Source organism: Amia ocellicauda, chromosome 15 (assembly GCF_036373705.1).
Source record: "Amia ocellicauda isolate fAmiCal2 chromosome 15, fAmiCal2.hap1, whole genome shotgun sequence".
NCBI classification, from domain to species: domain Eukaryota; kingdom Metazoa; phylum Chordata; class Actinopteri; order Amiiformes; family Amiidae; genus Amia; species Amia ocellicauda.
Window position 1 is genome coordinate 4,408,253 of NC_089864.1, and position 21,065 is coordinate 4,429,317.

Consider the following 21,065-nt stretch of genomic DNA (forward strand, 5'->3'; position numbering starts at 1 on the left):
TGGACTGGATTTAAAAGACTGGAATCAACTACATTAGATTAGAGCACAACCAGACTGGGCTGGTTAATGCGATTTAATTTAAAATAACTTAATTGGAAATAAATTAATATAGACTGAATGATTGGCATTATAGACACAGAGGGACAGAGAAACGACACTGATACTCGCAGGTGTTAAGGAAAGGAGAAAGGGAAAGACAATTACAAAGAGAATAAAGTATAAAATTCGTTTCTAAAGTTAGATCTGATTATTATTATTTAGTAGTAGTAGTAGTAGTAGTAGTAGTAGTAGTAGTAGTAGTGGTGGTAGTCTAAACTGTACGTTTCTGGTACACCAATACGTTTATTTCACACGGAAGTTATTACACTTTCATCAGTTACTCTGTAATTCTGTATGTGTATTGTGTTTAATATTTTTCGTGTGCACTTTTCCTGAGTGTTTTGTTACAGCCAGGCTCACGGTACAGTGAACAACACTGTGCACAGCAGCGGCGGATCAGTTTCGATTCCGCAGAAATCAGAGGCAATGGAGCAGCTCTGCAGTGTGTTGGTGGCTGTCGTCTGTGTAATGTTGGTGATTGACGGTAAGAGCAGTTAAATTAACACCAAATACACAAATACACCCAGCCATAAATGCTTTTAAGTAGTTTCAAATGTTTCCACACAAGCGACAAAACGCCGGATAAAGAGAGAAAACGAGAGTGAGGGGGTTAGGCAGGATGAAGTAGTTTACTAGCACGTTATACGTATTTAACACATACATGGACTATAACGATTTGTCCTCAGTTATTTAATGAGGTATTAATTTACTTATGTGTCAATACCTAATTGCTCATCTTGGTCTACCAGCTGCTAATGCAATTCAGTTAAACAAAGCGTTTTATGTGAAGAATCTGTATATCGTAGGTCTTTTGTTTTTGACTATTTCTTATTAAGGATCCCTCTGTCAATAATAGACACAGAATACACTGGACTCCTGTCACTACACTGCACTGCCGCCATTTAAGGGAGTGAGAGACTGACTGACCAGAGAGGGACGGGGCATATTAGCTATACATTTATTTTGCAAACTCCACATTTACCATTTATATTGATATTAAACATTTATATTTAACATATATTTAACTTTTACATTTATATTTAACATTTACATTTAGATTTAGATTTAACATTTAGATTTAACATTTACATTTATTTTAAAACTGTATATTTATTTTGTGACTCAGATATTTAGGATTTAGTTAAATATTTGATCAAACGATAAATATTTCTTTTTAAAAAACTGAGATTTAGCATTTATTTAAGTATTTATTTAAATAAACAAAATATTTACTAAATGTGGAAAAACATAAGGTTTAAGTTAAATGTGTGAAAAAAGACAATCGACCAAAAAAGTGTGCGCTGTTTTACATTTCACGCCCCATACTTCAATTGTTTTTTTGCAGAAGTATTAGTAGCCCATATACTGCTAGTTGCGGTACATGTATACATGTATCGCAACTAGCAGTATATATAGGCCACTAATATGTAGCTGCAGTGATAAAAGCATGTATTTGAATTAGTAGAAAACAAGAACAAACTCTGCACTGATAGAAGTTGACTTGTCTGTGTGGTCGTGCTGTTTTGTCAGATGGGACGATGTACCATTTGCAGCAGTGTATGCATCAACTGACCAGGTCTCTGGGCCACCTGTACCTGGCCACTGTGACCCTGCGCTCCACCCTGTCCCAGCTCGGCCTCTCTGTCCTGCTGCTGTGCAAAACGAGCTACCACCTGTGGTGCACCATGTATTACTGCAATAGCACTAAGCAGCTCAGGCAGTCGGCCAACGAGGAGATCAAGTACGACAAGTGGCGCATCTTGGACGAAAGAGCCCAGAGAGAGGGCAAGATGGCCGGTAGTCAACTGTTGCTCGGCCTGAGATCTGTCGCCCAGGCTGTGGTGCGTCTGTTTCAGGCGCCGCTCGTACTGGGAGACTCGCTCTACCCTTTACTGGAGTTTGTGTTTTACCTCTGCCTGTCCGCCTCTCACCTTCTCCGGGCCATACTCTTCCTGCTGGTTGCCTCCCTGCGCTTCTGCCAGAAGAGGATGCTGTGGCTGTGCGGGAGGGAGTGGCGGGAGGAGTTCCAGCAGGAGCCCAGGCCATCTTGGCAGGTGAAGAGAGAGAGGTGGGCTCTGACCGAGGGACCCCTCCACAATTAAAGACAATAATGAAATGTCTTTGTCATGGCCCGTGGAGAGTTAGTTATTTGTTTGCAGGTTTTAACACTTTTAACTGATATCCACTACAAGGCTTTTGTCATAAAATTATTTCTGTTTGAAAATTGAACTGTAATGTGATTGTACAGAAGTCCGGATTCAAATCACATTGTACATGTATACTGTGTCCCTTCAGTAGCGATTCAATAGATGTACCACCATATCTTCTCAATCAATACCATTCATAGCACCCACACACTTTTCAATATCCCAATTAACAAGTATTAGTACTCGTATTATTTTGATTTCCCCTACTCCTTTTCCCATGGCCCTTGACTGTGACCTAACATCTGGTCTGCTCTCAGCTTTCACAATCCTTTTACAATTGTAAGACCTCATTTACTGTATCCACTTGTGTAAACTGGAATTTGTAAAATGCATTAGGCCTATGCTTTGAATTGCACTGTATTTTATACATTTGAGTTTGTAGTGTTTCATGCCTTGTACTGAACTGTATTTTTGCAATTTGTATTGCGCTTATATTTTGTAAGTTGCCCTGGATAAGGGTGTCTGCCAATAAATAAATAATAATCAAGCAGCCTACAAATCTATAAGTTATTTCGGTCAGTGGCAACAAGGAGAGCACTGCAGCTGACCTCAGTACACGAACTTACTCTAAGGGCCAGATTGATCAAAACACTGACCCCCGCTAATAGAAAACTAACTGTCTCAGTTGCGGGTTCATTTTCAGTAAGATGCCACTTTCTTCTAATCAGAAATGTCACCGCTGGTGGGTCAAAGTTTTGATTTAATCCGGCCCTAAATCACAGAACTGCGCCGCAGCTCATTATTTACAGCCTCTCATTGTGGCTTTTCCATGGAGAGACTTCACTTAACCTTCAACCTCTGTCGCTCCGCACTTGTCCGATGTATCGAGCCCCCGTCCAGGAGGACATTAACTCACTCTGTGTTTGTTCAAGGACAAGGATTTGAACTTGACTTTGAGAGAGTGAGAAGTTACAAGGATGCTGCGGTTGCTCAGTGTTCAAGAAAGCGATGTGGACGTTATTATCCAAATCATGAAGACGTTTTATCGGTCTTGTTGTGCTCAGCTGCTCACTGCCTGCCCCTCTCCCTGCACCCGCCAGTGCTCGGCCCGGACAGGATCGGTTTCGTTTCTGTGGAATCGCCGAGGCGGCTCGCTAAGCAGCAGTGCAGTGTGGCGGCGGCCGTGTCTGCCTGGGTCATCCTGGCCATCGACAGTAAGTGGAAATTCGTTTCGTGTTAAATTAATAGGTAGATGTTAGTCGGTAAACTCGCAAATAAACGAATACCTAAATATAATGAATCTGATAAGTAAGTGTGTATTTGATGTTATTATAACACACACATAATAAAATGGGACATGCAATTATTATAATTATTTAATAATATTCCCAGGCACATTTCAGTGTGTACTTACAGCCATTCGAGATCTATGTGTAAGATGCCGTGAGCTGCACCATTTCTACTGACATTAAACTGCATCAAAACTGCTGTCCGTTCAGGCAATGCTTATCCGTAGCGCCTGATGAACGAGATTCTCACTGTCCTACTACAAAAATCAGCCAAGTGAACGGTCTTGGCGGAATAATAATAGGCTGTTATTCACATATATTAATAATCTGCAAATATATTGTAAGAATAGATGGGAGTTATGGGAGCTTCATGTATTTCCCGGCTGTAAACTGGGTGGACTTGAAGACGTGCCATTTGATTGTACTGAGGTGAATCAATGTTTAATTGTGGGCTTCTAAACATTTTGAACTCACTAGATGTTAACGTGTGCATCATTGTGCTGTTTTGAGGTAGGCGGACTGCAAGCTGGGATGTGATTGTCTACATGCACAAAGTTACACTAGAAGTGTAAGATCAGGTTTTCCACAGCTTGAAAAACACACCCAAGTAGGTAACATTACAGTGGGACATCAATAAACCTAAACATGAGTCTCAGTCTGTCTCTCTCTCTCTCTCTCTCTCTCTCTCTCAGAGAGGACAGTGCGGTCTCTGTGCTGTGTCTCTGGCCAAGTCCCTGAGCCACCTATACCTGGCCACCCTGCCCCTGCGCCAGGTGGTACTGCAGCTCAGCCTCTCTGCCCTGCTGACCTGCCTGGCCCTCCTGCGGCTGCTGAGCGCTCTGCCCGCCCTGGGCCAGATGCAATACTACAGGGACGCATCGGAGAAGGCGCCGCTGGGGTTTAAGCAGTGGCAGATCCTGCAAGAGAAGGCCAGACTGAAGCAGGAGAGTGCCAAGAATCATGTTTCAGAGGCAGGAAGGGCAGCCTGTAGAGGGGGCGTCCGTTTCCTGGAGGGAGCCTGCCTGGTGGTAGAGACCCTGGCCTGCCTGAGCCAAGCGTTGCTGTCCCTGGGTGCCGCCGCCTCCCACCTCCTGCAGGGGGCACTGTCCCTGCTCATAGCCACGCTGCGGGCCTGCCAGGAGGGCTCTCTGTGGCTGGGCGTGGAGGAGGAGTGGCGGCAGAACTGGGAGAAGGACAGGGACAGGGACAGGGCCGGGGAGTAGGAGAGGAGGCTGAGGGGGCAGTTGCTGGGCTTCATCGCCAACCTGCGCCCAGGCAGAAGGAAGAGAGGGTAGAATCTGGGGACATCCCCAAAGAAGCGCAGGAGGATAAATAAATAAATGAAGTAATCAACACAAGAAATTAGTAAGTCTGTAATAAATTAAAGAGGTGCCTACTAATCATATACAGTATTTAGACACAGTTCAGACACTTGATGAAGGAGTAACTGAAACTTAATGTACATACAAAATTATTTTTTGTACTAAAACAAAACGAAATAAAGAAAAAGCATGTTGTTGTTCTATGCTATGAAGTTCATTATTGTATCACTACTGTGTCTGCTTCCCTACACACTGTACACATCATAGCAGGTCTACTTCTGAGACCGATATAAGGGGCCCACGCTCTATAAACACAGTATAGCTCTCCTGCACTATACCAATCCATGTAGCAGGCATTGGACATTTAAAACGGTCTCAATACTGCCACCCACACTGAGCCTTTGCCATACTCTTAGCCTCTCTGGAATAGATTAGTTGCTCCTGGTGACAGAAAGGGAACAAACGGATTAAGGGCTGCTCTTAGCAAATAGTGCCATCTTGTGTTAATGTAATGTACTGTAGCCTCCCTGGTTAACTTCACCTCCTGTAGTTATTCTGGTGGGTGTATTTATTTACTGCCTTTGTTTGGATTATTTTACCCACAAACAGACATTTTGTAGATGTAGCAACTAATTCCCTGGAATGAAAAACAAGACACATCTTGGAAAAAAACTAAAACTTATTTTCATTTATTTACAAATCACATGATGTTTAAATATACATGAGACAGGGACAGACAGAATAGTGGGCTAGACATTGACATTATTCCTTGTTATTAGATTTTTATCGGCCATTTCGACTGATATACTGACCGTCAGGCAAATTATTGCAGCGTTAAATTACCGAAGACTAGCCCCTCTTGGAAACACTTTACTGGAGCTCAGTAAGCAGGAACAGCTGGGCCGAAATCAAGAGGAGAACTCAGCTGGCCAATCCACACACGGCTGTCTGTCTGTGTATCCAGAGACAGTTATCAGAGCCAGAGAGAGACAATTACAGCCCAGGATGTCTGAGATCTCGCTCTCTCTTCAGGAATCCTCTTTCTCCTGGTACCTGAAACACACAAACCGTAATCTTACAGTCATCGAGTCATCCAGCTGTAGTGACATCTTAGTAGCTGACTTAATTTCTTCTGCTACTTCTTCTTACAACTATTATCATCATCTTTACGGTACTGTTACGGGGTGACTGACACACTTCTTACTACTGATCTATATGTCTCGGTCTGCACTGTGTGTTGTGAGATAGAGAGAGAGTCCGTGTTACCTGCAGTGCATACAGGTGTAGAAGACTGTCTGTCCCTCATCCGCAGACCTCATCTGCCGGGTATGATACACCATGCCCTCCTGCCCACAGCGAGAGCACTTCCTGTCAATCTGGGGGAGAGAGATACAACCGTACAATTCAATACCATACAATCCCACAGCAGACAGGGATCCCGGCATTGGGGGCGTCTGCCAGTCCATCAGTGAGTGCAAGAGTCAGGCAACGTATCAAATCAGCCAGTCACCATACCAGTCGACTTTTAAACATGGCCTCTCTCAATCAGGACACACATTAGGAGCATCTGCATCAGTGGTGGCTCATAGCAAACAGCCCCAGAGAGAGGCTGGGGCTTCTACTGGCTGCGGCAGCTCTCACTCACCACAGGGCCCTTCAGCTCTCCTCCCTCCTCGGCCTCCATGGTGGTGGACGATCCCTCCAGGCTGTTGAAGACCACCGAGGACGTGATGGTGACATCTGCAAACTCTGAAACACCCAGTGAGAGACGCACAATGACTGGAGTGCCTACAGGGCTGTTCCACTGCACTGCCAACACCCCCCCCGTCCCAGGACTAATCCACTGTACTGTAACTACAGCCCCCTTTGGAAGATAACTACTCCAGTGTAGTCTTACTCTACATGGGTATTGTGCAGTTCTTTTGATGAGAGCAAGTGGATGAAGAGAGGGGGTGCTCAAGACCTACCCGTCACGCTGATGTTGTAGGAGCAGCGGCGACAGGTGACCGTGTCCTCCATGCCGGGAATCGGGAGCACGGTGCCGCACTCGGGGCAGAAATTTGGGTCCCCGTGGAAGCAAGACATGGCAGACAGATGGAGAAAGAGCTGGGCACTGACACCGACACACGCATGGGCACGACGGGACCACAGAGTTCACGCAATCCTACCTCCTCAGAATAACGACAGGGGGGACCCACAGCGCCCCCTAGCGTGTGCGAGTTACCACGCCGCTCATAAAAGTCTCAAACGGACAACTGTAAGACAAACAAACTTATTGTAACACACCTCCTCAGTACAGCAACGCCAGAAAGCCTTCAGAGACACATAGCTGTAGTAGCAGATGCAGTAAATCGCACTACGCGCTGATTACTATTAATTTTCTTATCAGGCACTGAATTAGCCTCCCTTGGCTGGACGGGCCTGGGGTCCTTCGTGGAGGGCAGCTGTCGCTTGCGCCGCCCTGTGACGCAGCCTGCGAGACAACACTAGCTGAGCTGCGCCGTCGTGGACAAGAGAGACGCTCCGACCGAGACACAGAAAGACTGATAAAAAGGTAAAACAGATACGTTTATCGGTAAACAATACCCCCCAAAGCCCCTAACACTCGACGAAAGCGCCTCCCTCCGGATAAATGTGCCCCCCGCCGCGCTCCCTCAAACCCCGGTCCGGTGCACCGCGTGTGGGCCGGGCCGCGGAAAACTTCCCGGAGAGGAGGAGACGCTTTTCCAGTGAAAATGTACGATTACCGTGTACAGACCCTTAAACACCGGTTATTCAAACACACGGTGGTTGTTTTTGGTAGGAAATGTAAACATGCACAATGCACATTATGTATGCACGCAAGATATTAACGTTTTTAATTATTTAAATGGACTTAATTGCTGACTGTAAAAGGGCCAAATAGCTTAGGCCAGTGGGGTACTTGGGTGCTCTAATCAGCCACAGTATAGGCTGCACAGGTAGTGTGAATCATAATGTGTTGTGATTTCAATATAATTGTGTGGTCCTTGTCCATTGTTCAGTTTTGTGGGACAGTAAACCTAATTTTTCAACAAATGGGGGCGGGGCGTGTGATAAACATAGTTATTTCTTATTCAAATTCTAAAAACACAAAAGTGCTGGTTTTATTTTCTCTGGATTGTAAACGCACATTCGATCAAATATTTTATACAGTGTTTCTCGTTTATAATTGAAGCCTTTAAAGAAGCATGGATAACTTATTACACATTGTTTGTTCAGGATATATATGTAATTGCTTAGACGTTCAAATATGGAAACCCCCCCCCGTTAGAGGCGTGGCGCGACGGTTAAATCGTCAGGCATTCAAGGCATGGTCACCTGTCACTCCTGCAGTTTTACTTGACAAACGAGGCATTGTTTTTATTTTATTGCTTTTATTTTCATGCACACGCAGATTTCAGTCATTGGCTAATCCTGTATTGAGCAACCCAGTTTTTTAATCTTTACTTTAGACCTCCATGAATTGTAAGTGATCTAAATGTTTATTACGCCTAGATTGCTTATGTTGATCTAGCAATTTACTTTTATTGAAGTTTTCTTGATTTTTTTTTTTCTCTGAAGCTTAGGGTGGACAGTAAATACAGTAATCTTACTTTTAACACTGAGATATTGACCATCATGTTTGCACGCTCCCCCTCCCTCTCTCTCAGCTTACACCATGGCAGAGAACGACGTTGACAATGAGCTGCTGGACTATGAAGATGACGAGGTGGAGGCGACGGGGGTCACTGGTGACGGGGGGGAGCTGCTTGCCCCCAAGAAGGAGGTGAAGGGCTCCTACGTGTCCATCCACAGCTCTGGCTTCAGGGACTTCCTGCTCAAACCTGAGCTGCTCCGTGCCATCGTGGACTGCGGCTTCGAGCACCCCTCCGAAGGTGAGGAGAGGGAGGGAGGGAGGGAGGAAGTGCTATGTTAATGTACTGCAGTGTCCAGTCAGTCTGTATCACCCCTGTTTCTTGCTCTCTCTCAGGGCAGTGTTAATGTACTACAGTGTCCACTCAGTCTGTATTAACCCCCCCCCCCTTTTGGTTTTTTTTCCCCACCCCAGTGCAGCATGAGTGTATTCCACAGGCGATCCTGGGCATGGACGTGCTGTGCCAGGCCAAGTCCGGTATGGGCAAGACAGCCGTATTTGTGCTGGCCACCCTGCAGCAGCTGGAGCCTGTCACTGGACAGGTAACTGCACAGCTTTCTGTCTCTATATCTTTTTCTTACAATGGCAGTGTTAGTGTTCTGCCGTGAGTTCTGTATTCTCTCTCTCTCTCGCTCGCACTGTCTCTCTCTCTCGCTCGCTCGCACTCTCTCTCACTCTCTGCCTGTGTCTTTGTGTTGGTCTCCCTCAGTGTTAAGTGTCTCACTCTTGTTCTTTGCATCTGTTCCCAGGTGTCAGTACTGGTCATGTGTCACACCAGAGAGCTGGCCTTCCAGATCAGTAAAGAGTACGAGCGATTCTCCAAGTACATGCCCACTGTCAAGGTACGGATCTCTCTCAAATTCAAATTCATATTCAAAGTGCTTTATCGTCTCTCTTGCCCGGCTCAGTTGGTAGAGTCATTCAGATTTGTTTGCTTTGACTTCATGGAAAATAGTGTGATTACATATCTCGCCCTTCCTCCCTTCCTTTCCTCTCTCCCCCCAGGTGGCGGTGTTCTTCGGCGGTTTGTCCATCAAGAAGGACGAGGAGGTGCTGAAAAAGAACTGCCCTCACGTGGTGGTGGGCACGCCGGGCCGCATCCTGGCGCTGGCCCGCAACAAGAGCCTCAACCTCAAGCACATCAAGCACTTCATCCTGGATGAGTGCGACAAGATGCTGGAGCAGCTGGGTGAGGGAGGCGTGTGAGGTGTGATGGGGTGCATGTCTATGTGTCCCTGTATGAGTGTGTGTGTGTCTCTGTCTCTGTACTAACCCATGCCTCTCTCCCCCCCGACACACAGACATGCGTCGGGATGTCCAGGAGATTTTCCGAATGACCCCCCATGAGAAGCAGGTCATGATGTTCAGCGCCACCCTGAGCAAAGAGATCCGGCCCGTCTGCAGGAAGTTCATGCAAGACGTAAATACCCTCCACATCCCCCCACCCCACCTGCTCCCTCCACCTCCCCCCCCTGCCCCCTCCCTCTCGCTCCACAGAGAGGGAGGGGGAGGGAGGGAGAGGCAAGAGAGAGGGAGGGGGAGAAGAGAAGAGGAGAGCGAAAAAAGAGAGAACGGATGAATTTTTTTTTCTCTCCGGTTCTCCATCTCAGTGCTGTCCTCTCCATAACCACCCCCCCTTCCTACCTGACAAGCCACAGCTGCAGCCCTGAGGATTCTGGGTACTGCACTGCCCAGCCTGTACATGGGGTCGATTCTGACCCCCTTAACACAAAGCATTTCGGCAGCAGCATATATAGGGGTGCTATGCTGACTGAATCCATGCTACAGACATAGACACATGGGGCTGTATAGGGTTGCTACAGAGTCGATACTGACTGGTACACCAAGACACAGGGCTTTACAGAGTAGAAACTGACCGTTACACCAAGACACAGGGCTTTACATAGTCGATACTGAACAGTAAACCAAAACAGGATTTTACAGAGTCAATACTGAGTGGTACACCAAGACGTTCAGATTCTAAACAAGAAGCAGTCCAATGACGTTCTTGAGTCAGCTGGAACTGACACAAGACTGGGCCTAGCATTCGCATGCCTGTAGTCAGTTGGCAGGCAATATACTGGCAGTACTGACCGCTGTCGCACACTCTGCCAGCGCAGTGCGCCTTGTCAGTGTCGGTACTGACCAGACTGAGGGGGCTTTTAAACTGAAACGGACTGCCTGACAATACCAGGCTGAGCATTGGCAAAATGGAGAGCTGTCGGGGAGCTGTGTCAGTACGCTGGGCCATACGGTGACGATATTGACTGCGCCAGAGGAACGGGCAGAGATCCTGGCGTGGGTGGGCTGTGGAAGCATCAGTGTGGAACAGTCTTTTGAACAGCGGGGCTTTGTTAGAGACTGCTGAATTGACCCCAATTAGTTATCCAAGGCTCTACTATGCCAATAGAGACTGATAAAATGAGAGATACCAGTAACTTTGATATCCTGGCACTGTGACTGTGCTCTACAGTTTCAAATAATGCCTTGTATTGTAGGCCCTCATCTAGCTGGTGCGTTAACACAGAATTCTGTATGATGCCAACAGGGACTAGTCTAAGACGTATCCAGGCCCATACAATAATACGCCCAACTGCACAGTGTCCGGACACTGCTCCGTCTGAGCAGAGTGCATAAAAATAAGGCAAACGCACCACTGGCTGTATACGGACTTGGCATCAACACTGGTAGACTAGTATTGGTAACACTGGGCTGTATACAGTTAAAATTACTCATTACTACTAAAATAATTTTGATTAGATGCCTATACAAGCTGCTCTGCTTTATAGTGTCTCTGTATTAAAACAGTTACATAGTCTGTATTTGACAATCCAGACCAGCTAAATTACTTCTACTGGACGTTTAAAACAACATTGGAAAGAACCCTCTGTGGAGCCAAGCTCCCCACCATGTAAGGGCCCTTGTAACTGGAAATAAGACTAATAATAATGATATTTATTTAGTATAGAACTTTTAGTTATAAATTAATTAAATTAAAAACCCAAAGCTTTGCACACTTCACTAAATGGGGAAAGCAGATGTTGTTTAACCATAAAACTTAAATATACTTCTCTGCATCCAAAACAATATATTCTGGAAACACACCAGCTAACACAGAGCAGTGCAGTCAGAGCCCTGGTGTTTTGCCGCTTGGAGCCCAGTCTTCACATCCGGTCTGTTCCTTATAGGCACCGGCACACTGTCTGTTCTGCGCCCTCCCCCCACCACTTTTCTCACAGGCATTAGATACAGTGAGATGCAAATGAGAGCCCAGTCTTGTTCATATTCAAACCCTGGATTAAGTGGTTTCTACAGCACAGCTCTTGTTGAATCTTGGAGATGTTTTAGTACACTTTAGACTTTGCTGTGAACATAGGAATAATTCCTACTCGCAGGGAAGAGAAGTCCCATCCAAACTACAGCCCCCAGGGCCCAGTCTGGTCCTCCCGAACCCTGACCAGGTCAAGGTGGCACTCAGTCCCAGTTGACTTTTGCTTAAAGTGTGTGCGTTTGTCTTTGGTGCACACAGTATAAAAGACCTAGATCAACAGTTAAAACAAAAAACACACTTTTAATTCAGCCCAGCTCCTCTTCAATCTACTGCACACTCAGTTACGATCCAATATAAAATCATGAAGCCTTTAAATGCTACTTTGGCCTATTCTCATGTCCAGTACAGAGGAATCCACTCTCTGCAAATAATTAAAACCTAAAGAGACATCCCAGTCTCTCAAAACACCACAATTCAAGTAACACCACAAAACCTTCTGTGACTCAAAGTCCCACAATGCACCATGCCCCAGTTCTCACACCCCGTTGCGTCAATCACTCACCCTTGAAATTCACCACAGTCATATGTCTCCGATGTCAGACACAAACGTAAAATGGCTACAGTGTCCAATTTTGGACACTCCATGGAAAAAAAACATGCGTGGATGTGGAAAAATAAAGTTTTCCATTCACCTCCAAATAAGATACTGACACCTCGACCTACTGCTAAAAATCTAAGTGGAATTCACTAAGTGAAGTGAAATTTAAAATGGCTTTGATATTCGAATATAGGTGGCTGCTGCCCTTGGGTAGTGTTTGTCAGTGTGGAGACGGGGGAGAGAGCGAAAAGAAGCTATTTTAATGGAAATAAATAATTGGAGATCCCTGATATCAATGAGCAAATGGAGAGAGAAAGCAATATATTAGTCTGCATTGGAGAAGCCTGTGACCAGAGAAAAAGGTTGAGAGAGAGAGTAAAGGAAAGAACAGCATGCGCGGGTGTGAGGTATGAGAGAAATCCTGGATGACAGGGAGGGTTGAGATGCGGAAGACTGGATCGGGAGGGATGAGCTGATAATGACAAACAAGAGTTAGGGGACAGGAAAGACGTGCGCGGGCTTAGAGGAGAGCAGAAAAAAACTAATTAATAAAATAATCCAAACGAGAGAGGCTGCTATGACTGCTACCCTGATGAGAGAAAGAAGAGAAGAGAGATGGAGGGAGTCATCTATATCACCATCCAGACTGCCAATCATGCCATTGCTGTCACTTCATCTTTTCACTGCTGTCGCTCTCTCCGTCCCTTCTTCTGCAAACGTGAGAGAGAACTCACAAGAGTGAAAGACGTAACAGATAATCCCTCTCTGCCAATGGGAATTAAAAACTGGCAGCGCAAATAGTGTATACGTCATATAGTGGATACATAAATACAAGTGTGCTAACCACTCAATACCAGGGAAATCGATCGAAAACAACGGGGATCCTAAAACAGGATGGGGGCAGAGAACTGGCGTCACAAATTAATCAATACATCGGGGCAGGGGAGTTGGTTTTTTTCGATTGTGACTTTATTCCGTATTTGTTCAGCCCGTATCCCCCCCTCCAATCCATTTCCTTCACTTCTCCCTCTCCCATCCCATCTTGTTCATTTTAATTTAGCTTTTCCTCCCACACATTTTCCCTTCATTTTTTTGTTTTCCATTTACCCCCCTTCACTACTCAGAGAGCTATTGAAACGCCCACAATCCCCTTTAACTGTCAAACAAAATATATAAAGACGGAAAGAAATAACAGAAAAATCCCATATCCACTTCTACTCTAAGCCTCTACTGAAGCTTGTCTGGTTCCTTTAGCAACTAATTAGTTGAGCCAGCAACCTCATTAAGACTTGAAGAGGCCTGCGTTCTTACAGTGGGAAGCTACTGAGCTATATGGCACAGTACATCCCAGAATTAAATCACACTCCACTTGTAATGCACAGTACTTACAGTATAGTGTTTATCACGAGCTATTAGATAAATATGGATTAAAGTTATGGCACAACTGAAACTCTTGATCACATCTATGGTGGAGTTCTGAATTCTAGCTAAAAAAAAAAAAAAAAATGTCACTGTAACAATTCCCCAATGTTCAAGCTGGTGAATTCAGCCAAAAACAAAATAGGGGAAGAAACAAAAAGTCCTGCAGCATAACTATTGCTCAATGTTGAATTTGACGAAAAACAAAAACAAATGATCAGGGAAAAAATTATAAATTTCACAACCCAAAGCTTTTGTTAACTGTGACTCCCTTTGGAAAACCCCGCAGATTTCCATGCCTCTCTGTGTACATGTCATCTCTCTGGGGAACAGTTTCGTTCTCAGTTTTGTTCTTCCTCCTCATGCGTCTGGAGGGGGGGGGATCCCGAGCCTGCCCTCTCTCTCCCCTCCCCTCCCCCCAGCAACACCGGCACATTCCTCTCTCCTTTCCAAAATCCCAGCTGTGTGGAAATGGCATCCCTGCTTTAAAATCAAAACCGTACAACAAAACCGAAAAAACACAGACACTTGCTCTCAGAGACCACCTTCCATGTCTCTCACAGATAAAATCACAGGGTCATATCACACGCCTGCCCCCCGAAATAACTAGACACCTAAGTAATTAATTTAAGCCAGCATCTAGTGACACATGCACTGAGCAGTGCTGGGGACCGCACTTCTGTGAAAGCGCTGAAACTAAAGCTGCTATAAACAAGTCCTGCTCTGCCTACAGTCAGCAGCTGTTTGCGAAATAAGCAATGAATGGGAAGCCAGTTACCGACAGCTGCTTTGGAAGTACAGCCTCACGCCTTACCAGGCCAAATTTGCGAAGGCACGCCCCCTTGCCTTCTGTATTGCATAGGCTTATGTATTGCATAGACTGGGCAGACCCCCACGCCTCAAGACTTCACCTGCGCCTCCCATCAGCTCTTGGCAATTTCCTTGAGGAGAACTGGAAAGCAGAAGTAGAGAAAGCAGAATTAGATTTTAGAAAAAGAAACCGCTTAAAAGACCATTTCACACATCGTGACTCTAACAGGTCACAGATTTTACGGTGGGGAGGAGGAGAAGCCCATATTGAAACCATTCACTTCTGCTCACAAGACAGTGAGAGGGGTTTTGGCTTGAGCTGTATGGCAAGGGGAGAGCAGCTAGTGTAAAATATGACATACCTTTGGCTGCTACAAGCAAATTTTTGTCCCCAGCACTGAGAGATACTCACACATTAGCACTGCCACACACATGCTAAACACACATGCTCACACACACCCCCTCCCTCAGTCACAGAACTGCAACACACAACGCTAGTCCTTCACACGCACAGCCCTTCTCCCACTCACACACCGAAGATGGCCCAGACCCCAGTAATATAGGAGAACCGCGAGATTCCAGAGAGCGAGAGAGAGAGGAGCCCCCTGCGCTGGACAGGATGGAGAGCTGCAGGGGTCGGGGGGGCCGTGGCACCGACTGGACGACGGACAGGCAGACGGACACGCACAGAGAAACGGACGGCAGGGCGGGCGGCTGCTGCCCGGCCCCAGAGCAGTCTTTATCCTTTGCCCATACTCTGGCTGATCTGCACTGTCCACAGAGCGCCCTCAGGGGCCGGGTAGGGAGGGTGTTAATGAGACTGGGCTGGTATACAGTGACCCAGGAGGGTGTTGAACTGAGGAGCTGGCAATGCAGTCTGCCAGGTGTGTGTTTGTGCAATAGAGCAGCTACACGGCCTGTAGTGTGTCTGTATTGTATTTGGGCTGTGTTAGTGTTTGTAGATCTGGTATACTGTCTAGATCATGTTAATGCTATAGAGCTGGTATACAGTCTGTAAATCATGTTAATACTATAGAGCTGGTATACAGTTTGCAGATCGTGTTATTGTTATAGAGCTGATATACAGTTCACAGATTGTTATGACGCTATAAGGCTAGTTTATACTGTATAGGTTGCTGCTATAGTGTTGGTATGCAGTGTATGGCCTGTGTTAATGGTATAGAGCTGGTGTATAGGGTATGTTGCTGTAGAGCTCATCTACACTGTGGAGTGTGCTAATGCTATAGAGCTAGTTTATAGTGCATAAGGCCTGGAATATTGCTGTAGAGTTGCTACGTGCAGTGTATGGGATGTGTTAATGAAATAGGTCTTGTTTACATTGTATAGGGTGTGCTGATGCCATATAGAGCTAGTTTACCTGGTATAGAGTATACTGATGCTGTTGTGCAGTATACAGGGGTGTGTGTTAATGACACAGGTAGATGAGAGTTAGCAGGGAGATAGAGGGCACTGCATTGACTCGCTTCTGCCCTGGACGCTGTCATACCAGCCCTGTGCTGCTCATTGACGCAGACACCCAGGTAAGTCTGCAGGGCTCCTTATCTAGCAGGCCAGTGCCCCCTCTGCTGTAACAGGGCGGTCAAGTGAGTCTCCGTATTTGGCCAGGGCAGCTGTCAGTGTAGCGAAAGGAATTAGGATCCCTATTTAGCAAGCAGGTTTAGCAAGCTTGCTAAATAACGATACCTACCGCACAGTGGCGCCCACCATTGGGGACAGGGGAGCCAGATGTTGCCTTGTGCACAGGAGACAGTGTGGCAGGGGAATGCAAAATAAGAAGCTCCTGGTAGTCAGAGCAGGAGGGGTTTAGGGGGCTGGTGAGCGGAGCTGTCGAACTGTTACTGAACACACGTGTGCTGCTGCAGAGGAACATTATAGCCACTGATACGCACTGACTGACTGGTCTGCACTTTAATCAGATCCTTCAGCCGGTACATGGTCAGGGAATGAGTCAGTCAGTGCATCAGTCACTCAATGTTCTGGGCAATCAGGGTATCATTCAATCAGTCAGTTGGTGTGTCAGTTGCTCAGTGAGTGTCAGTCGCAGAGTAACCTAGCCTTGATTGGGATCCTGGCTCAGGTCTTCCCCACCATGGTCTATTGTCTTTGACTGTTCTTCTCAGTTCCCTGCTGTGTTCAGCAGCTCTTCAACAGCTCTGACGGTACACAGCCAGTTGGTTAATTCCCCGGGGTGGAGCTGGAGGAGAGCCCGAGAACTGTCAATCAATCAGAGCAAACTCTCACCCCATCAACCATAGCTCAGTGCTACACAGAGTGTCAGTGTTCGAGTGTGTGTTTGTGTGTACATAAGCTCTCTCTCAAATTGACCCCCTCACATACACAATTCTCTACCCTTCCCTTCAAGGTATCTGTAGATACGGGGGGGGCAAGAATCGAGGTTCCTGGAAGGGAATGGGGGGGTTCCTTTGACAGACAGCTGGTGTGTGAGTGTGTGTGCCTGCAGCGATGTGTGCCCTGTGGATTCCACAGTGCTGTGTCTGTACAGCGAGTGCGATTGAAAGTGTGTGTTAGAGAGAGAGGTAGAGTTGATGAGTTGACACTGGGGTGGGAGGGGAGGGTGAATTTCTAACCCTGGGCCCTCTCTCTTTTCCCTCCCTCCCCTCCCTGCAGCCAATGGAGATCTTTGTGGACGACGAGACGAAGCTGACCCTGCACGGCCTGCAGCAGTACTACGTCAAGCTGAAGGACAACGAGAAGAACCGCAAGCTGTTCGACCTGCTGGACGTGCTGGAGTTCAACCAGGTCTGTGTGCACCACTCTATAGAAAGTTTTGTGAATTGAACAGCACTTGATGGAACACTGGCAACACTTGAAGAACACTGTAGAACACACTAGAACACCAAACAGCACCGTGGAGGGCTGAACACTGTCTCTCTGTGTCTCAGGTGGTGATCTTCGTGAAGTCAGTACAGCGCTGTGTGGCTCTGGCTCAGCTGCTGGTGGAGCAGAACTTCCCTGCCATCGCCATCCACAGAGGGATGCCCCAGGAGGAGAGGTATGGGGAGGGGAAGAGGGAGAGGGGGGTAGGTAGTAGAAGGAGGGCTGTGGGAGTTATGGGAAGGAATCTCCTCTTCTCTCAGTGAAGTGTCTAATCAGTTTGTAATCCTCCTCTCCTTTCCCCTCTCTCTCCTCTCTCAGGCTCTCTCGATATCAGCAGTTCAAGGATTTCCAGCGGCGGATCCTGGTGGCGACGAACCTGTTTGGCCGGGGGATGGACATCGAGAGGGTCAACATCGCCTTCAACTACGACATGCCCGAGGACTCAGACACCTACCTGCACAGGGTAGGCCTCCCCCGCAACTGGCGTGCTGGACACAGTGGACAAAACACACCCCACACACTGCACATCACACCCCACACATTGGACACACTGTATTGTATAAACCCCCCCTCTCCTCAGGTGGCGCGTGCTGGCCGGTTTGGCACTAAGGGCCTGGCCATCACCTTCGTATCGGACGAAAACGACGCCAAGATCCTGAACGACGTGCAGGACCGTTTCGAGGTCAACATCAGCGAGCTGCCAGACGAGATCGACATCTCCTCCTACAGTACGTGCTTCTCTGTCTCTCTCTCTCACTCTACAGTACACGCCTCTCCACCTCACTGTCACTCTCTGTACACTAATGCACCTCTCCACCTTTCTCAGTCTGTCACACATCCCCTATAGCACCCATCTCTATCTCTACCTCTCTCTCCATCCCTCTCGATCACTGTCTGACTCTCATTGTTCTTTCCATCCCTCCCCAGTTGAACAGTCCCGATAAAGAAGAAAAGAAGAAGCATCACAAAGAGAGAGAACCAAACGGCAGAGGAGAAAACACCGTCTTGGGCACGGAATCTCGCTACTCAATTGAAGTCGTTAAGCGGAATGTAGCGCAAACCGCGTGTCAAACAAACGTGCATTAAAAAGCAAACAAAAAAAACATTTGCATCACGGATTTAACATTCAAAACTTGCTCTCTCTGTTCTCCCGTCTTTCTTTTACAAATTTACCAACCTCCCCCTGTCCCTAGAGTACATTTTAAAAGCAAATAGATTTAAAACAATTCCTTTCACTAATCAAGATCTACTTTTTTAAGGATTTGGGTTTTCAGCACACAGCGAGGCAGCTTTTTTGTATTTTAGTTTATTTTCTACCTTTGCTGTTGTTGATAATGATGATATATCTGTTATCAGTACTATGATTGTCATTGGTATGTAGCAGCATTGCTGTAGTGTGTTATTAGAGTTGACTGCAACCATAAGCCAGTGACTTCTAGTTGTGTAGTATTGTCAGGCTGCATTGTGTTTTACTGATATTTTGTTTGTGGTAGGGAAGGGGGGGAACGAAGAGAGAGAGACTTGATATTCCTAGTCTCTCTGTGTGTTCTGTACTTGTTTGAATAACCTGCTGGAAAATAATAAAATCAAATGTTTGATCTAAAGCTTTTTGTCGTCTGCTTTGGCGTTTGTGAAAGCGGTGAAGGGTCTCGTTTGTGCAGTTTCAGTAGTGTGCTGTGGAGAAGCAGAACCTCTACAGAAACCCCCCGAAGCACGGAAAAACAGGAACGGGAAGCGGAGTCCAGCTGGGGTCAGGACAGGAGTGACATGAGGGGTCAAAGGGCAGGGGACAGTCACAGTGAAATATCCTTTTCTATTGTGTTCATATTTCCTCTCTTCCTCTCATCCATCTCTCTCACTATATATATATATACATACACACAATTTGAGATTGTGTCTTCTACCTCTCTTGCACAGTCTCTCCTGTCCTGTCCTGTTGTGTATTCATTGAAAAGGACACTCCTGCTTTTTCATGTGTGCCTGCTATGGTTTACTCACTGAGGAATTCCCTGTTGTCACCTACAACACACGGGATCCTGGGCTATTGTTTGTGTAGACGCTTCCCTCCCTCTCTCCCCTGTCCTTGTTTTCCATTGAAGGGATGTTTTTCTCTCTCTCCCTCTTTTATTTTCCTCTCCTGACCCGTTGTGTCTATTCCCTGAAGGAGTCTCTGATGCCACATATAGCACGCGCACACTGCCTCCCACGAGTGTTCATTACCACTGTTTACTCAAGCCATGTCTCTATTCGCTGGTATGTAAACCAGTGTTAATGTATGGAGGGACATCAGTCAAAAAGGTTTAGGTGTATAAAATAATTTGTACCTAAACTATGAGAACAAATCACAAATACAAATTGGGAAGAGCGTGAAGTCACTAAAAATACATCACAAAGGTCACAGGCTGAGATTGTGGATTGTGGGGGCAATCGATTAGTGTTGAACAGTGCATGCGTTCAGTTACACAACGCCAGTCGGGACCTGGGAATGCTCAAGTGAAATGCTAATGCTAATAATGCCAATCTTGTAAAAAATGCCAATGCTATGTTTCTTGTAAGTACTGTGCATGTGCAGGGCTTACAACCCGAACATTTCCAGGTCTAAGTTAATAGCTCATTTGATTAGGCCCGGTTTCCGGACTACTCTTAAAATTGTTTAAATGTCTCAATTTTTAGTTTTCCCTTGTTTAGACTCACTTCAAACTCTTAAAACACATAGACAAGGCATGTTTTTCTGCGATCGATCACATAAGCGGCAAACATTTTAATTACTAGAACTGTGTAATACGGTAATGCTACTATAGACTGCTTTCTGCAACCATTACATTTTTTTGAAGGATTCCCAAACCAAAGTTGATGCGGCACACGATGTTACAGTGCGATTCATTTATTTAGCAGCACTTACTGTAACTGATTAAGCTTATGTGGAGGTTATCTAGGAAAAACAAAATACTAACACTGGAATTTGTGAAAACGATTTGGAGTAAATTATGGATTATGGGTACATGGTGGTCATAAAGGGATGGACATGGTCAGAAACAATGCTCAGGTAGGCCGTGGCATTTAAACGATGCCCAGTTGGCACTAAGGGGCCTAAAGTGTGCCAAGAAAACATCCCCCACACCATTACACCACCACCACCAGCCTGCACAGTGGTAACTAGGCATGATGGATCCATGTTCTCATTCTGTTTACGCCAAATTCTGACTCTACCATCTGAATGTCTCAACAGAAATGGAGACTCATCAGACCAGGCAACATTTTTCCAGTCTTCAACTGTCCAATTTTGGTGAGCTTGTGCAAATTGTAGCCTCTTTTTCCTATTTGTAGTGGAGATGAGTGGTACCCGGTGGGGTCTTCTGCTGTTGTAGCCCATCCGCCTCAAGGTTGTACGTGTTGTGGCTTCACAAATGCTTTGCTGCATACCTCGGTTGTAACGAGTGGTTTTTTCAGTCAAAGTTGCTCTTCTATCAGCTTGAATCAGTCGGCCCATTCTCCTCTGACCTCTAGCATCAACAAGGCATTTTCGCGCACAGGACTGCCGCATACTGGATGTTTTTCCCTTTTCACACCATTCTTTGTAAACCCTAGAAATGGTT

The 21,065-nt window shown here is 46.2% G+C and overlaps 3 protein-coding genes across 3 annotated transcripts; 2 read left to right on the forward strand and 1 right to left on the reverse strand.

Moving 5' to 3' along the window:
* Window positions 1-298: 298 nt before the first annotated feature.
* Window positions 299-2,793, forward strand: LOC136771835 (uncharacterized). The gene is made up of 2 exons (XM_066724372.1): window positions 299-583; window positions 1,630-2,793. Exons 1-2 carry the CDS (start codon window positions 526-528, stop codon window positions 2,199-2,201), a joined length of 630 nt encoding a protein of 209 aa, XP_066580469.1. The 5' UTR covers window positions 299-525; the 3' UTR covers window positions 2,202-2,793.
* Window positions 2,794-5,530: 2,737 nt separating this feature from the next.
* Window positions 5,531-7,051, reverse strand: polr1h (RNA polymerase I subunit H). The gene is made up of 4 exons (XM_066724167.1): window positions 6,825-7,051; window positions 6,503-6,606; window positions 6,124-6,233; window positions 5,531-5,910 (listed from the first exon to the last, which is right to left on the reverse strand). The coding sequence occupies exons 1-4, from the start codon at window positions 6,940-6,942 to the stop codon at window positions 5,886-5,888; spliced, it is 357 nt and encodes a 118-aa protein (XP_066580264.1). The 5' UTR covers window positions 6,943-7,051; the 3' UTR covers window positions 5,531-5,885.
* Window positions 7,052-7,273: 222 nt separating this feature from the next.
* On the forward strand, window positions 7,274-19,073 carry ddx39b (DEAD (Asp-Glu-Ala-Asp) box polypeptide 39B). Its single transcript, XM_066724165.1, has 11 exons — window positions 7,274-7,411; window positions 8,529-8,753; window positions 8,927-9,054; window positions 9,262-9,354; window positions 9,518-9,701; window positions 9,814-9,932; window positions 17,260-17,391; window positions 17,535-17,644; window positions 17,788-17,932; window positions 18,050-18,197; window positions 18,397-19,073. The coding sequence occupies exons 2-11, from the start codon at window positions 8,537-8,539 to the stop codon at window positions 18,411-18,413; spliced, it is 1,293 nt and encodes a 430-aa protein (XP_066580262.1). The 5' UTR covers window positions 7,274-7,411; window positions 8,529-8,536; the 3' UTR covers window positions 18,414-19,073.
* The last annotated feature ends 1,992 nt before the right edge of the window (window positions 19,074-21,065 follow it).

What these genes read in the sequence shown, in the direction of transcription:
- LOC136771835 (XM_066724372.1), top strand. Translation starts at nt 526, where the DNA reads ATGGAGCAGCTCTGCAGTGTGTTGGTGGCTGTCGTCTGTGTAATGTTG. An exon ending in TGTAATGTTGGTGATTGACG is followed by an intron (nt 584 to 1,629) that starts GTAAGAGCAGTT and finishes CTGTTTTGTCAG; the next exon opens with ATGGGACGATGTACCATTTG.
- polr1h (XM_066724167.1), bottom strand. Translation starts at nt 6,942, where the DNA reads ATGTCTTGCTTCCACGGGGACCCAAATTTCTGCCCCGAGTGCGGCACC. An exon ending in CTACAACATCAGCGTGACGG is followed by an intron (nt 6,607 to 6,824) that starts GTAGGTCTTGAG and finishes TGGGTGTTTCAG; the next exon opens with AGTTTGCAGATGTCACCATC. An exon ending in TACACCTGTATGCACTGCAG is followed by an intron (nt 5,911 to 6,123) that starts GTAACACGGACT and finishes TGTGTGTTTCAG; the next exon opens with GTACCAGGAGAAAGAGGATT.
- ddx39b (XM_066724165.1), top strand. Translation starts at nt 8,537, where the DNA reads ATGGCAGAGAACGACGTTGACAATGAGCTGCTGGACTATGAAGATGAC. An exon ending in CTTCGAGCACCCCTCCGAAG is followed by an intron (nt 8,754 to 8,926) that starts GTGAGGAGAGGG and finishes TCCCCACCCCAG; the next exon opens with TGCAGCATGAGTGTATTCCA. An exon ending in GCAGGAAGTTCATGCAAGAC is followed by an intron (nt 9,933 to 17,259) that starts GTAAATACCCTC and finishes CCCTCCCTGCAG; the next exon opens with CCAATGGAGATCTTTGTGGA.